The sequence below is a fragment of the Kogia breviceps genome, chromosome 14, assembly GCF_026419965.1.
Source record: "Kogia breviceps isolate mKogBre1 chromosome 14, mKogBre1 haplotype 1, whole genome shotgun sequence".
NCBI lineage: Eukaryota > Metazoa > Chordata > Mammalia > Artiodactyla > Physeteridae > Kogia > Kogia breviceps.
In genome coordinates this window covers 4704846-4721564 of record NC_081323.1, presented here as the reverse complement: position 1 = coordinate 4721564, position 16719 = coordinate 4704846, and the positions used below count along the sequence as shown (strand labels likewise).

The 16719-nt window shown below is 45.3% G+C and overlaps 2 protein-coding genes across 7 annotated transcripts in view; one reads left to right on the top strand and one right to left on the bottom strand.

Annotated features, from left to right (window-relative positions):
- LOC131741029 (serine/threonine-protein phosphatase 4 regulatory subunit 1-like) overlaps window positions 1–8534 on the bottom strand; it is a 70774-nt gene extending 62240 nt beyond the window's left edge. The window contains 2 exon segments of the mRNA XM_067012964.1: window positions 8342–8386; window positions 8528–8534. Coding sequence (XP_066869065.1) covers window positions 8342–8386; window positions 8528–8534 — 52 coding nt within the window.
- Window positions 8535–8686: 152 nt separating this feature from the next.
- Window positions 8687–16719, top strand: part of RAB22A (RAB22A, member RAS oncogene family) — a 55133-nt gene continuing 47100 nt past the window's right edge. For 4 of the 6 annotated variants that reach the window (XR_010836298.1, XR_010836296.1, XM_067011891.1 and 1 more), the window contains exons 1-2: window positions 8728–9022; window positions 10027–10106. Coding sequence is in view for 3 of the 6 variants with exons in the window: in XM_067011891.1 (XP_066867992.1) it covers window positions 8987–9022; window positions 10027–10106 (116 nt within the window). In the remaining 3 variants the exon portion in view is untranslated. Of the gene's footprint in view, window positions 9023–10026; window positions 10107–16719 lie in introns of all 6 variants that reach the window. The other 2 variants (XM_067011892.1, XR_010836297.1) reach the window with 2 other exon arrangements.

Genomic DNA, 16719 nt, shown 5'->3' with positions numbered 1-16719 from the left:
CAAGCCCTAGCTGAGCAGCCACCCCAGAACTGGTCTGAAGTGGAAAGGTGCGAAAAAATCAACACAATAAACCATGTCCAATGAGATAACTTTATTGACCCAGACATGAACAGAGGTAGAGACGGAGGCAGAATGTTAGAGCACGTCTATCCCAGCAAGCATTTTCATTAAGAATCCGTTCTCCAGGCATTCCCAATATTTACGATTCTCCATTCAACATGTCATCCTGTCACTATAACTCTGTGTGAGATACGCCACCCTGGGCCAGCCCAATTATCCATACGATCCAATATTCTGTCTCTAACACAGCACTAGGGGACGTTGGTTGGGAGAAAACATGACAGATGTGACCCGCTGTCTGTGTCCACTTCAAAATGTTAGAAGATTGGTTGACGGTGGCTGAGAAGGAGTCTAGCCTTACTTGCAAAATGTGTACTTAAAAGAAAAGAGAGAGAAAACTGTATTAACGTAGAACTTATGTAATTGATAATTCTTAGCCCTTCTCATTAGCCACTCTTCGATGAACAATAACTAAGTCTCTGCAAGGCCTTATACGATTTGGGGGGAAACCAGAGTAAACCATCCATTAATGTATTATTTAAAGTGGCTTCATCCTTCTTGCTAACAGGCTTATAAATACTAATGCAGAATCTTAAATTGGCACTATTTCTAACAGCTACACCAGACAAACCCAACCCATGCAAAAGATAAAGAACGTTCTTGCTTCTTCACTGACTTTGGGGGCGGGCGGGGGGGTTGGCGCGGAAGGTGGAACTGACCCCTGCACACAGCAGGTCTCTGTTGACTTAACTAAATTTCAACGGCAAGCTGCACAGGCAAACTTTCTCTGCATAAATGCCATTCTCTAACAAGACCCACGCTGATTTATTAGCTCCTGCATGAGCGGATCTGTCCAGTGCATAATGTTTTGCATCGCAAATCTTTGAGGGCTACTGATGGTTATTACTAGCACTACGCAGTGGGCTGGCTGAAAAGACCAACCCAGCTCACGAGCAGCCGTCCTTTCTATACCATGCATACATGCAAATGCCTCTTTGATTTGTGGCTTTAATCACGGCTTCCAAAACCCGTCTTTATTTATGACTCTGCCTTTTACACTGATGGTCAACGGGCAACACTGACTCGGGTCACCTGATAGGTGAGCACTGTGCAGCTCCAAGCCGCTCGTGGGCTCCACTGGGATATTATACATCTCAATTTTCCTGCCAACCCACCCAGCTGGGGACAGAGCTGGAGGAGGTGTGGGTGAGGGGGCCAGACTCCACACAGTCTGATGGATGGAAGAGCACTACTGAAAAATGCAGCGACTTCTCCACTCAGACTTGAGGCAGATCCGGAAAGGAAAAAAAGGTTGCAAAACAAAACCCACAGCCCCTGGGGTGAGTGTATGTGCGTGGGGGGCTCTATTTTCCTACTGTTCAAAATATGTGAGACAATCAAGCAATGCTGGCCAACATTGCACCACTTTTCTAATGACCGCCTTGGCCAAACTGCCAGGAAGGTCGCCTTCCTCCTTCTGGAAAGAAGCAAACTCCTCCGCGGATGCACCGAGTCCCATGCCTGTCTTACACAGTCCAACCCCGCCATCACCCTCCCCTCCTGCTCTCTGCCATCTTCCCCTTTGCACGGACTCCTTACCCCCATCCATGGTTATGCTCTCCCCTGTGCCTTGATCTTCAAAGGCAATTCTTATTTTTTTAACTGAACTATGCCATTCACACAGAAAAGTGCATAAAAAGTAAGTGTTCCACTTGACTCATTTTTTAACTGAACATGCCTGTGAAACCAGTCCTCAGCTCAAGAAAGACAATTTAACTGGCATCTCCAAAAGCCCCCCACGCTCCCTCCCACTTACTGCCTCACCCAAAGGGGACCACTCTCCTGCCTTCCACATCAGATCAGCTCGACTGCTGTGCTTGTCTCCATACTCTGTGTAAACAGAATCATCCAATCTATACCCTTCTGTGTCTGGCTTCTTTCACCAACCACTATGTTTGTGAAGTTCATCCATGTTACTGAGGTGGCGCTGTAGATAATGCACTCTTATAACCGCATAGTTTTCCAACGTGTGAACATAACCACAAGTTATAATCCATTTTACTCACGATGGACATTTGGGTGGGTTCTAGTTTTCGACTATTAAGAATAGTGCAACCATGACCCTGTCTTTTTGAAAACACGTGTTCACATTTTGTGGGCAAGTAACCAGGAGTGGAACGGTTGGGCCATCCAAATCCTTTTTCTTTTGTTTTAAGGTTGTCAGAGTAGATATAAATAATGCAAAGGTGTTCTGGGCTCTCTTAGCCAAGAAGCAAAGCGACTGACTTCAACCTCTCCAGCCCCTCCAGCTGCTTCTTCTCAAAAGGGTCTCTTTTCCTGGCTACACTGGGAGCTCCCAAGAACAGTGACCCCACTCCCCAAAATGCCCAGCGGCCAGACAGTGTCTGGAATACAGTGTGTGCTCGATGCATGGACTACAGGCACCATATCCTCAACTTCCCGACACCACTCGTTCTGGCCTGGCTTCTGCCCCCTGGCTGCACTGGAAAAGTTCTCACTGAGCTCACTCACCCATTGCCCTCCTTGGCCTGACCCAACTCAACCGGCGCCTCCCATCTGTGCCATCTCTATGCGCACCTTCCCTCTAGGTGGGAGCAGCTCTGGGATGGAGCCCAGTCTTCTTCATCCCTCTATCCCCAGCGCCTCCCACAGGCTGGTGTCTGGGAGGAGCTGGAGAAACATGTTACGTGGATGAATGACTTTCCAAACAGGGAAAGCAACCACTTGCCCTCATCTCTTATTTTTTTTCATCATCTGGGTTAAGGCTAAGTGGTGTTTTGAAGCTCAAAACCACTTTCTCTTTCATTAGCTAGGTTTTGTTGCAAAATTTCTGCTCAAAAAAATCTTCATTTGTGAGGTAGAAAGCCATATAAAACTCTCTTTTTAAACAGAGACAATTTCAGGGAATCTCTGATGTTCATCTGTTTGTCTCATAGAAAATGGAAAATACAGAACAACAAAAGTAAAAGGCATTACAATTATCAGCCGGGAAGCACAGTAGATTCGGCCCACACCATGCTGACTCTTTTGTTCCTTGCTCACCCTCATCCTGTTGTTGGGAGGAGACAGGTACATCCTTTTAATCCCCAACACACCAACAGGAAAAAGGAGACGTGAAGGCTGAACAACCTGTCAAGGGCTCCTCAACAAAGCAGGGGCTGTGCTGACAAAAGTCAGCTCTTCAAACTGAGCCCAGTGGGAAAGGCAGCCTTTCAGGTTGGCTCAGCTAATCGACAGACTTCTGGGTGCGGACAGAATGAAATCAAGTTTCAGAGAAAGACAAATATATGATACCACTTATCTGTGGAATCTAAAAAAGTGATACATAAAATTTTTTTAAAAATAAAAAAGTGATACAAATGAACTTATTTACAAAACAGACTCACAGGCATAAAAAACTTATGGTTACAACAAAGTGGAAAGGGGGGAAAGAGAAATTAGGAGCTTGGGATTAACATATACACACTACTAAACATAAAATAGATAACCAGCCAACAAGGACCTACTGTAGAGCACAGGGAACTATACTCGATATCTTGTAATAACCTATAATGGAAAAGAATCTGAAAAAGGAATATATATATAATAAATATATAATAAGAAGAGTATAAATATATGTATATACAACTGAATCAGTCTGCTGTACACCTGAGCCTAACATGACATTGTAAATCAACTACAATAAAAAAAAAAAAATCCCCCCCCCAAAAAGGAAAAAAAATGAAATCAAGTTTGATTTAGAACAGAGGGCCAAATCCAGCTCTGTGTTTGTAAATAAAGTTTTATTAGCAAACAGCCATGTTCATTCATTTATGTATATCTGAGAGTGCTACCAGGCTACAGTGGCAGACTTGAATGGTTACAGCAGGTCTTCTGGCCACCAAAGTCTAAAATGTTTACTATCTGATCCTTTACAGAAAAAAAAATTTGCCCATCTCTGACTTGGAGAATAGTCTGATGTCTGGATTTTGTTCTATTTCCCAACTATTAGTACATTCAAGTTCCTGTTCAAACTATTTCACTCAACAGGGAGGTCTTTACTTAAAAAAAAAAAATTGACAATCTTTGATTTGAGTTTATATAATAGTTCAGAGAGAACGTTCAATGGTTTGGTTTGGGGCTAAAATTAGTCTATTTTCTCTGCTTGGCTGTGGTCCTCAAACAGAACATTTTTACAAACCTGGACCAAAGTGGGCAGGTGAAACGGAATGCATTCTACTCTGGAGGATGTCTTTTATTCAAGCTTGAACATACACCACTCCTTCTAGCATTAAGATTCAAAGAGTCTATCTGTATCCCTCTGACTAAGCTAATCCCATTTTCAGCAAAGGTCCAGATATTATTTGTTGATACCTAGCTTTTCTCATCAACAGAAGTATACCTTCTTCCAACTTCTTTCACAGATACCTCAAAAACTAAACATTTGAAAAGAGATACACAGTCCTCCAAATACTAATAGATTCTCCAAGTCTGTCTTTTGAAGCTAAATGCATCTTACAATAACATGACTTCAGAATTGAAATCCACCTTTAAACTCTTCATGTAGACATTTGATCATATATGAAACTTTCATCTCATTTTTAAAAACTTTCTATCAAGGAAATTTTCAAACACTTGCAAAAATAGAATCGTATAATAAACCCCACACCCTTAGCAACCAGTATCAACAAGTATAAACATTCTGCCAATTTTTCCCACTCATCCTTCTTCCCAACTTTGATGATTTATTGTTTGTTGCAGCATTTTCAAAGCAGACCTCACACATTAAATCATTTCACCCATAAATGCTTATTTGTTTCTGTTAGATAAGGTCCTTCTCCTTTGAATAAAACTGTGACACCACTATCGCATTTGACAAAATTAATAATGATTCTTACTATAACCTAATACCCAGCCCAAGTTTAATTTTCCCCAACTGTCTCAATAATGTCTTTTTATAGCTGATTTGTTCAACTAAGGATCCAAATATGACCACATATTATATTTTGTTGATAGGTCTCTTAGGTCTCTTTATATCTGCAACAGATTCCCCTCACTTTTTTTTCACCCACCACTGGCACACGCTTAAATTCCAATTGGCCAAGCAAACCTTACCAGGAGTAATACCTCTTCAGCCTCCACCTGCTTTAAACAACCCGGAAGGTAACAGGACGTTAAGCCCCTGAGGCACAGACACACCCAGCTCCACCTTCTAAGTGCAATCCACCACCGGGGTGCCACACCATCCCACATACTTTCTTCTCTCAGGAGAAGGAATTTAGATTGCTTCAGCAAGCTAACTCACTAAAATTAAATCTTTTCTGTGCTGAAATGACCCGAAGACTGAATGATTTTAAAAGACAAGGAAGTCTTTCATTGTGGCTTCTTTTTGAAGTTAGCCAAATTAATCAAGAAATCACAAAGTAAATCGGACAAGACTCGTCATCCATTATCACTACCAGTAATGACATTAATTGAACACCTAGATTATGGAGGACACTGGGTGATAAAAAAGGATGACCTATGTTCCTGCCCAAAGTGACTTAGAGCCTAAATGGAGCGGTTATCCCATCGTTTAGACAAAAAATGCCCAAGAAGGACAACAGATGGAGAACCACCGCAAGCAACATCCATGCTCCTGCCATTAGCTTAAGAATATTTGTGAGGTCAATCTGTGCGATGGAATAAAAAAAAGCAAGACTCAGAGGAACAGAATTGGATTGCTAGTTCTATCATTTATGACCTGTGCCATACTGGATAAGTTAGTTAACCTCTCTGATTCTCAATTTCATCATTTGTAAAACAGGAATAATCCCACCTACTTCACATAGTAGCAGCCCTTAACACCAAATCAGAAAATTGTATACGAGTGCCTAGCAATAATGATGATGGTTAAAATAATAACAGTAATAAAATCATTGAATATAATACTCTATGCCAGGCACTGAGCTAAAATGTTTTGTGTGTATTGTTTCATCTAATCCTCACATCAGTCCTATGAAGCAACTCCAATTCTTAACGTCATTTTCCAGATGAAGAATGTCAACAGGGTGAGTGATCTGCTCACACTGACTCAGCTAAAGGCAGGAAGTGGGTTACAGGACCTCAGGGTTCTTGCTATCAATCACAGCATGATAATGCCTCCCAAATATCACCCCAGTAAAGTGCAAAGGTGGGACCCAGGGCTGCATAAATTACTGGGGGACAGGCCCTCCTATTATGGCTATTGATCAAACCAATTATATTGTAATTTCATAGGAACAGCACCCTGAAGCCCCCACCCCTGCTCAAAAAAAGAAGCCCCAGGAGGCTCCCAGAGTTGCCCTACCCATGGCATGGGTGTGTTCAGAGCCATAATGCTGGTTTTCTTCCTTACTGGGACGAGTCTTCAGCTGTCTGCTAAAGAGTATTTATGGCATTCTTTATTACAAGTCTCAAACACCCAATATTTGCACAAACAGGGCCAAAGGAAAATCAGAATTATTTTTTCCTATATAATCTCTTCCTTTTTGTACACATATACAAAAAAGACAAAAGGAAGCTAGCTGCCAGAAAAGAGGTCCAAATGCCTGCCATCACCATGCTGTGAGAAGCCCAAGCTAGCCAAGTGGAAGAAGCTCCTAGAAGAGAACTGAGGCCCTGACCTGCAGTCCCAGCAGATTTCCTGGCCAAAAGCCATGTGAGGAAAGCCATTTGGGACCTTCTTATCTTCCCAGAGTTCAAAGTGAACACACGAAGCTTCTGTATCACCCAGTCAATGCACAGAATTGTTAGAAATAACAAAATGCTGCTGATTTAAGCCACTGAGTTTTGGGGTGGTTTGTTAGATAACTGATATAGCCAGAAATCAGCTTTTCCAGCCAGGCCAAATATCGAGTCTATGAAGGAGAGGTGCCTTAACAGCAGCTTACTGTTGTTTATCAAGAGAAAGGCTACATTCCTTCCATTCGAAGACGCCCGCTGGCCGAAACATTTAGCTCTATAAACCTGGGGCCAACACTGTACTTTGCCCCACAGCGTTAAATAATTATGAATAATGATCATAACAATAATAATGGCAGATAATATTTACCCAGCGTGTCCTATGTACAAGGCTTCATGCTAAACCTTTTATTATTTAACCCGCGTGGAAGTCTTTTGAGGTGGACTTCTATTATGCCCATTCTACAGATGAGGCAATGAGGCTCCAAGTGGTACAGTGACTTGGCCAGGATCACACAGCCAGTAAAGAGTGGCTCAGGACTTCACCCTCTGGCCATCTGACTTCAGGACCCATGCTCCTAAACATTGGCCCCTTCAAGTGTCATTTTACTTTAATAAAGTTGCCTCCTTCTAAAAGAAATAATGTGTATAAAGGGTTTAAACTGTGCCTGACCTATGGTGTTTTCTGTAAACATCAGTTCTTGTTAGTAGGAAACTTGCAGATGGGCAAGGGAAGAGCACAGTAAGCCGCCATTAATGTTGGCTATTGTGATGGTTTGTACAGGCCTCCTTCATAAGCAGGCAACCCGGTGTTTGGTAATTATCTGTTTACAAGTCGGCTCTGGACTGTGAGCTTCCTGAGAGTCGTCATCGTTTGGGGTTCGAGTTTGTAGGTCCCGGGCTCCGCGCATGGCCGGCCCAGAACCAGCAGGTGCTCAAGAAATGTTTGTTGAATGGAAAGGAAATGCTTCAATCACCACAAATGCGAACTTGCATTTCCAGGAACACCTTCCCCAGCCATCAGTCCTTAACGTGATTCTAAAGGAAAGAGCAGGAAGGGACAGGTAAAGGATACCCACCCAATGGGCTCCTAGGGATGAGAACTGAGCTGGGCTTGTGGCCAGTACACTGGAGAAGTCTGTGCGAGTCTGTGGCCGGCCACACGGGGAGCCGGACCTCCCAAACTCCCCAGCACTCTGAAAAGTTCCAGGGAAAAAAGTGGAGACATTGGGTGGAAGCCCCCGACCCCCAAGGTGGCCACGCCTCCTCCCTCCCGGAATCACTAGGAGAAGGGACTAGCCCGCCCTCCCCTCCCGGGCCGCCGCAGGACGAGGAGGAGGAGGAAGAGAAAGAAAGTGACAGGAAGTCAGAAGTTTCTCAGCAACAAAAATCCTCCCCATCCTCGGCCGACCCGCCCAGTGAGGAGGGACCGCCACAAGTGATTAAGGCAGTTGGGGGTCCCGCTATTCGGGGCCCAACACGGAGAGCCCAGCCCGTAGGTCCCACCCCCGCCTTTCGTGCACCCCGAATTCTATGAGAGGTTCCCAGGAAGGGGCGGGACGCCCCAACTGTTACTTACAATCGTCTAAGTCATCCTGCAAGTCCACAAAGTACAGGGGGATCCCTGAAAACCAAGAGACACATAAGGAGTTACAAGGGGGCTGCGGCAAGCGGCCTCAGGGTCGGGCGGGGGTGGTCCCCGGGCCTCGAGGGGTGGTCCCGGATTGGGGGGAGGGGAGCGCCCCGGGAGTCCAGCCCCACTCACCCGCCATCTTGGAATGGGCCTGGAGGGGGGCCCGCCGCGCGAGGGGCGGGGCCAGAGGGAGAGGGGCGGGGTATCTGGCTTCGGACCCCGCCCCTCGTCGGCGGCCCCGCCCCCCCACCCCTGCATCGAGCCTCGCGGCGCCAGCCGGCCCCGCCCTCGCGGCGAAGGTGGCTGCCGAGGTGGGCGGGGAGGTCAGGTGACCCGGCTGGCGTCCCAAGATGGCGGCAGCGGTGGCGCCTGGGAACCCGCGGCACCGTCCCGGCTGCTGAGGCGGGCCCCGCACGGCTGGTAACGGACGGGCCAGGCCGAGGACAGGCGAACGGGCGGCCGCCGCCTCTACGCGCCCCACGGCCGGGGCTAGGCCGTGCCGCGGCGGCGCTGGGGGATGCTCGTGCTGGGCCGGGCCTCTCCCTCCTCAACTTAGGGCGGCGGCGGGCCCGCGCCCCTGGCTCCCAGGCCATGGCGCTGAGGGAGCTCAAAGTGTGTCTGCTGGGGGTGAGTAGCGGCGGGCCGGCTGGGAGGGCCGCGGGAGGCCGGGCGGGCCGGGGACCCGGGCGTGCCCACGTTCTCTCAGCCCCCTCTCCCAGTCTCCGTGCGGGACGCCGCCTACCTGCCCCGGGACCCTCCCTCCAGCCCCCCCCCCCCCGGGCCGTCCCGCCCACCTGGCCGCACAGTCCTGAAGGTTTAAATGGCAGGAGGGACCTTCCCCCTCGTCCCTCCCAGGAGCCCAGGGTCTCTTCTCGCCCCCCCCAAAGGGTGAAGAGCCCTCCTTGCCTCTCCATTGCATCTGGGTTAAGAGCAGCTCTTAAATAGCTTCCCCAGGTACTAGCTAGGAGTTGGCCAAGTCTTGCAAAGTACAGCCAGTAACAGGTCTTTAGGTTTTATGAGCAGCAGTAGTCTCCTTTGCCGTCTGCTTGGTGTTTTTGAACTTGTGGGATACCTCTCACACTTCTCACAGAGTTACTTTCCTTGGGGCGGCCGGGGGCACATTCAAATCAGGAAGCCCCAAAGACTAGTTTGAAGCTTCAGCTTCCTGACTTGTCAAGGCAACTTTGCTATTTCAGACCATACTTTCTGAAATTGATGCTCTCTTGCCTGAGTTGCTGCTTTAAAGACTGCAAAAGATTTCAATAACTAGTCCTTCCTACATGGGTGGGGCTGGGATTTATCAGGGATTACTCAGAAGTAGTTCAAGTGTTCATAGTTCTTTTAGACTTCTTATAAAGCAGGTGAGTTTGTCACTTTGCACAGTGAGCAGAAACTTTGGATCTTTCAAAAGATCCTGTCTCTTAAAAACTTGGAACCCCTCTCCTACAATACATTTTGAAATCTCCTAGTTACTCCACTGAATTTTTATGAAAACCTTTTTGTGTTTCTTAACTTCTAAAATTTACCTGTCTGGAATGATTTTTCCAAAATCCTGAACTTAGGGCAGAAGGTAGTTTTTGGTGTATGCAAGCAGGTAAAACTTTTTCTTCACCTCTCTCATTCTCTTTCAGGATACAGGTGTAGGTAAATCAAGTATTGTGTGGCGGTTCGTGGAAGACAGTTTTGATCCGAATATCAACCCAACAATAGGGTAAGAGATCAAGTTTATGGAATGTGCATCTAAAGGTGTATTGAAAAGTCCATTCAAATAAAGGCTGTGTTACAAGGGTTAGGCATCCCCATTTTAAACTCTAGTGAATTTGGAGACACTGGTCCCATCATCTCTAGAAGAACTTGAAATGGTGGAGTGAGGATTGATGTGTTTTAGGAAAATTGTCTTTTGATTTGTGAGGAATGAAAACTTAAAAATGAAAGTATGAATTAAAGTTTTACTTGTTAGAATATACATAGAGCCTTCGATCTATGAATAGTAACAGCAATTACACCTTGAAATAAGGCAGAAGAAAACAGGTCCTAATACTTTTTTTTCCCCTGGCACGTCACCTAAAAGATATTTTAGGCGGCTTTAGTTCTTCGTAAAAAAATAGTTTGGGGTCCAAACCCTTCTCACACATTCCAGCACTGCTACTACACGTTCCAGTAGCAGTAAAGAATTGACAAATTAATGTCAAAATTGAAGCTTTTTTCCGGGTATCTGGGTCTTAGAATAAATGAAATTGACTGGCTGTCGGTTTTCAACTCTGTGAGAAAACTTTTCAGGCTGTTTAAATATCATAATATTAATACTTTCTCTGTGAGAAGTTGTGTTTCGTGGGTTTTAATACTTTGTTAGGCTTGTAAGACTAGATAGCTACTATGCAAAGCCCCAGTCGAGTGGCTTCTTCCATTTAAAGAAAAATTCTGTTCTGCCTAATCGGGAAATATTTTATAGCAGACACATACACACTTGAAGGCACCAAGATGAAACAGCCACTGATTCTCTGAAATTAAAATGCCTTTCAGTACCCTTCAAGAAAGAACCGGGTATGTCTACATGGTTAAAGTGTGAACTCGTCCTCTGGGCCTGCCTGTCACTACCTGCATGGGAAAGTCAAGGGACAGGAAGTGATAGCCGGTGGTACCGGTGACTCAGTGAGTGACACACGTCACACTAGGCAGCACTAAAAACCCAGACGCCAGCTTGCTTAGAAGTGCCGTCTCACCAGAGAGGAGGGAAGCTGGAGGGTCTCCCTCAGGCCTGTGGCCCTGTCCTCGGCGGCCAGCCCCCCCAGCCCCGCAGGCGCTGGGGTTCTTCACCTCCCCGAGCCCCGCTCTCTTCACCTGGCGGTCCAGGCGCACGTCTCACAGGGAAGAGGATGCGAGGCTTCCCCCTCGTGCCTTCCACCGTCCTTGTTTCTCTGTCCTCGGCAGGTGTCCTCCTCCTTCAGGACCAGCCCGCCCCACGCCCCTGAGCCCCGGAGCCCTGCCTTCATCAGGTCTCCCCTTCCTTCCCCAGCCCTGCCTTCTCCTCAGAGCCTGCAGACACGCTCCCCGAAGACAGGGCCGTCCCCCGAGCCTGCCGGGCAAACTGGGGGCTCCGGAAAGAGGACTTCCTGCCTCCTCAGCTGCCGCTTCTCCTCAGCCCCCTGCTGTCTCCATGCCACCCCACCGGCCCACTGAAACCGCCTTCCCTCGGTGCCTGCTTCCATCTCATTGCCAAAGCGACGGCTTTTGTCTGTCTTTCTTCATGCATCGAGTGCCTGCTGTGTGCCACATGCTAGGCTGGGGGCTGCCGATTTAGACCGGGGCTCAGCAGACCGTGGCCGTTTGGCCCACCTCTTGGTTTTCTAGATCAAGTGATACCGTGACACGTCACGCCCGTTCATTTGTCCCTTGTCTGCGCGCTTTCGGGCTACAATGGCAGAGTTGAATCGTTGTGACTGAGACCCTGTTGCCCACAAAGCTGAAAGTGTGTTTACTCTTTGGACCTTTTCAGAAGGAGTCTGCCAGCCCCCCCTGCCCTCATGAGCCTCTCCTAGAAGGAGAGAGGCATATTCTGTAACTAAAGTACAGGCAGTGATTTCTTTGACCGTTTTCCGTGCTCCCAAGGAGGAATGTGGAGCGCCCGTGAGAGCCCGTGGCAGGGGCCGCACCCAGGCCCAAGGGCACGGCTGGTTGCTGAGGGGAACGCAGAGGGTGGGAGGCACTTGGAAGCCCTGGCATTTCCATAGTGAAAGATGAGCGGACTGGATTTCGAAAAACAGGTTTTGAAGAGTGGAAGATAACTATCGGTGGTGTTGAGGGCAGAGGAGCACGGGGGACAGCAGGAGCTGTGAGGCCGGGGGACAGGGCACGTCGGATGGGTGGCCCGGAGGCTGGACGGCAGCAGGGCCAGGCCCCAGACGTTCTTTCTCTCCCTGGGTCCGTGACCCTCCCCCTCAGTCGTCTCCCCCCGCCCCCTGCTGACTTCATATGTGTTTGGTCTTCCGCACACTGCGTCCTCCTCCGTGCCGTGCCTTTCCCAAACTCTAAGGGGCTCTACGTATTCGTGACTGAGCTCATAAACTCCCCACCACAGGCGTGGCCCTCTGCTCCTCTTTCCGTGGACCTTGTGGAAGAGAAAAGGACCAACATGTCCTCAGGTACGCAAGCCAGCAACCTGGGCGTCCTTCTCAGATCCCCCTCCTAATGGGCCCTCCCCTCCCTGAAGCCAGCATGAGTCACTGGCTCCTGTCCAGGGCTCCTCCTGAATATCCTAACATACCTGTTCTTTGTTGACTTCTAGACCTTCATCTGTCCTCGTGGTGGTTCCGACATGGACTCTGCCACCTGCCAGCTAGTTAACCCTGAATCCGTTTCCCCATCAGCAAAATAATAGTAATACTGGCACTGATTCCATAGTGTTAGGGGAATTCCATGAGATACTGTAATTAAAACGTTTAGCTAAATGCCAGGGACACTGGGGCTCAATACATGATAGCATTGTTGTTTTTAAAAATATTTACATCTTTTTAAAATCTTTAAAAATTATTTTTATCGAAGTGTGTGCATGTGGTTTTTTTCTGTAACAGTAAGGCTTATAAGTTAAGTATAACTGTCCCCTGGTCCACTCTGACTCACTCCCCAGAGGCAACTACTGTTGGGATGTTGTTTAGCTGTTTTTTCTGATCTTTCCTCCAAATTTTTTCGTAATACGCATATACTGCTAATTCTTGATCCCTTCTCTCTTCTCCCCACCCCATCGCCCAATTTTAGGCATTATCTCCGGATTGCTTTCTTGAGAGACGGGAAGTAGTCATCCTACTTCTCCCACCTCTCTCTGCTCATTTGCCCTCCCTCCATCTTCCAGTAAAGCACTACCACTGAGCGTCAATGTAGCCTTTAGAATGCACGCTCTCAAGCCAGGCTAGCTGCCTTCACATTCCAGGTCTAACACTAGTCGCTGTGTGTCCTTGAGCAAATTATTTAACCTCTTTGTGACTAAATTTGCACATTTGTGGGAATAAGTTGCATCTCATTATAGAGTTGTGAAATTTGAGTTAAACACCTAAAAATTAGTTAGAATGGTACTTGGCATATGGTAAGCATTTGTTATTTCTTAGCAGCTGTTATTTTTTAATACGCCTCTAACACTATAGGTTTTTTTTAGACTTTATTTAAATGGAATTAGACCGGTAGGTATTGTTTTGTATCTGGTTATTTTATTCAAACCTTGTGAGATTCATCTATGTCATTTCATGTAATAATAGTTTATTCTTTTTCATCTCTATATAGTAAGTATCTCATTGGATAAAGATACCACAGTTTATTCTACTGCTGGATATTGTGGTTGTTTCTAGTCTGAGGCTATTACAAATAATTCTGCTATGAACATTTTTGTACGTGTCTTTTGTGCCCGTATGTGTGGAATTTCTTTGGCAATTGGCAGTGGAATTCCTGGGTCAGAAGGAATATGTACCTTAACTCTAGTAGCTACCTTGTAAAGTATTGTGCCAATTTATATTCCTACCAGCAGTGTTCAGGAGTTCCGGTTGCTCTATATCAGCTACAACATTTGGTATTATCAGTCTCAAATTTTAGGTGTGTTGGAGGGTGGGTTAGTACCTCATTCTGGTTTTAGTTTCTGTTTCCCATATGACTAAAGCTATTGAACACATTTTCATATGTTTATTGGTCATTGGATATGTTGCCTGTTTGAGAATCTTGTTCATTTTTCTATTGGGTCATCAGTCATATCCTTATTGATTTGTAGATGTTGTGTACGTATTCTGGATACTAGTCATTTGTTGGTTCTGAGTATTGCAGATATTTTCTTGCACTCTGTGACTAAGGTTTTCACTCTCTAAAAGGATATTTTAATGAAGAGTTGTTACTTTTAATATATCCATTTGATCAATCTTCCTCTTTATGGTTAGTGCTTTTTATGTCCTTTTAATAAACTTTGATTTACCAAGGTCATGAAAATACTCTCCTGTTATCCTATAGAAATTTTGTTTCGCTTTTCAGATTTAGATTTAAATTTTACCTGGAATTAATTTCTGGATGAGATGTAAAATAAACGTTAAGTTGTGGGGCATTTTGGCTTTTTTTTTTTTTTAATTCCAACAGGGTTATCCAGTAATCCTCATCCCTTTTTTTGTTTTTTTAGACCATCCATAATTCAGTGTTCTGTGCTGAGCCATGATTGTCATAAATTGAGCATCTGTATTTATAGTGCGCTTTTTATGGATTTTTTATTATATCCCATTGATCTGTGTTTTTAATTAACTTTACTGAAGTATAGTTTATATGCAATAAAGTACACCCATTTTTAGTGAACATGTTGATGAATTCTGACAGATTTATACATCTGTGAGATCACCACCGCAGTCAAGATATAGAACACTTGGGCTTCCCTGGTGGCGCAGTGGTTGAGAATCCGCCTGCGGATGCAGGAGACACGGGTTCGTGCCCTGGTCCGGGAAGATCCCACATGCCGCGGAGCGACTGAGCCCGTGAGCCATGGCCGCGGAGCCTGTGCGTCCGGAGCCTGTGCTCCGCAACGGGAGAGGCCACAACAGTGAGAGGCCCGCATACCGCAAAAAAAAAAAAAGATATAGAACACTTGCATCACTCCAGACTATTCCCTTTTGCCCCATCCTGTATTCATCCCCACCCCTACCACTGGCTCCAGGCAACCACTGATAAGCTTTCTGTCACTATAGATTATATGGAATTTTTAAATTTCAATTGTTTGTTACTAATATAGAGACATAAAATTGATTTTTACGTATGGACCTTGTGTTGTGTGTCTTGGCTAAATTCAGTTCGTTCAGGCACCTTTTTAATAGATTCCTTGGGATTTTCTTAGGTGCACAATCATGCCATCTGTAATAGGCGGTTTTATTTCATTCTTTCCCATCTGTATGCCTTTTATTTCTCTTACCTGCCTTAGCACATGAGCTAGGACCTCCAGTACTGTGAGAAGTGGTAAGAGCAGACATCCTTTCCTTATTCCTAATCTTGGTGGGGGAAGCATTCTGTCTTTTCCATTAAGTTAGACGTCTAGGCTCTAGGTTGTTTTTATAGGTGCCCACTATCAGGTTGAGAATGTTATCGTCTATCCCTAAATCAGTGAGATTTTTTTTTTTATCAAGAATTGTGTTGAATTTTGCCAGGTGTTTTTTTTCATCTTTTGAACTGTTCTTATGCTTTTTCTTTTTCAGTCTTAAAATAGTGAATTACAACAATTGATACTAAAATATTGAGCCAACATTGCATTCCTCGGATACATTTCACTTGGTTAATATGCATTTTTTAATACATTACTGAATTTGATTTACTAAAATTTTGCTAAGCATTTTTGCCTTCATGTTCATGATGGATATTGATCCATAGTTTTCTGTAATATGTTTCTCTAGTTTTGGTATCACGACCTCATAAAATAAGTTGGGAAGTGTTTTTTCCTATTCTACTTTTTTGGTAGAGTTCATGTAGAATTGGTATTTCTTCCTTAAAAGTTTGGTATAATTCATAAATTATATCCATTTGATCAATGGACGAAGCCATCTGAGCAAGGAGTTTTCTTTGTCAGAAAAGTTTAGCTACCAGTTCAGCTTCTTTAATACATATGGGCCTATTCACTTCTTCCTGCGTAAGCTTTGGTAGTTTGTGTCTTTCAAAGAATTTGTCCATTGTATCTGTTTTTTAATTTATTGTCATGAAGTTGTTCATAATATTCCTCTATTATCTTTTTAATGTCATTAGGATCTGTCCAGTGCAATTTTAATGGTCTTCTCAAAGAATCAGTTTATTTCATTAATATTTCACTCTTTTCCTTGTCATTGATTTTTGCTTTTATCTTCATTTTTTCCTTCCTTTGCTTATTTTGGCCTAACTTCTTCTTTTTTAGTTTTTTAAGGTGGAAGTTTGTAATATTGATTTGTGTGTGTGTCTGTGTGTGTGTGTGTGTGTGTGTGTGTGTGTCTGTGTGTGGTACGCGGGCCTCTCACTGTTGTGGCCTCTCCCATTGCAGAGCACAGGCTCCGGACGCACAGGCTCAGTGGCCATGGCTCACGGGCCCAGACGCTCCACAGCATGTGGGATCTTCCCGGACCGGGGCATGAACCCGTGTCCCCTGCATCAGCAGGCGGATTCTCAACCACTGCGCCACCAGGGAAGCCCTAGAATGGTGAATCTTTTCTAGAAGGTTTTCAATTGACTTTGCCCAGATCCATCAGAAGAATCACTGTCTATGGCAGCTATAGACTTACAAAATGTATTTCTTAAATAATAAGACTTGAAAGTCAAAATGACTTCTTGATCCATGGGCTGCAGAATGGATG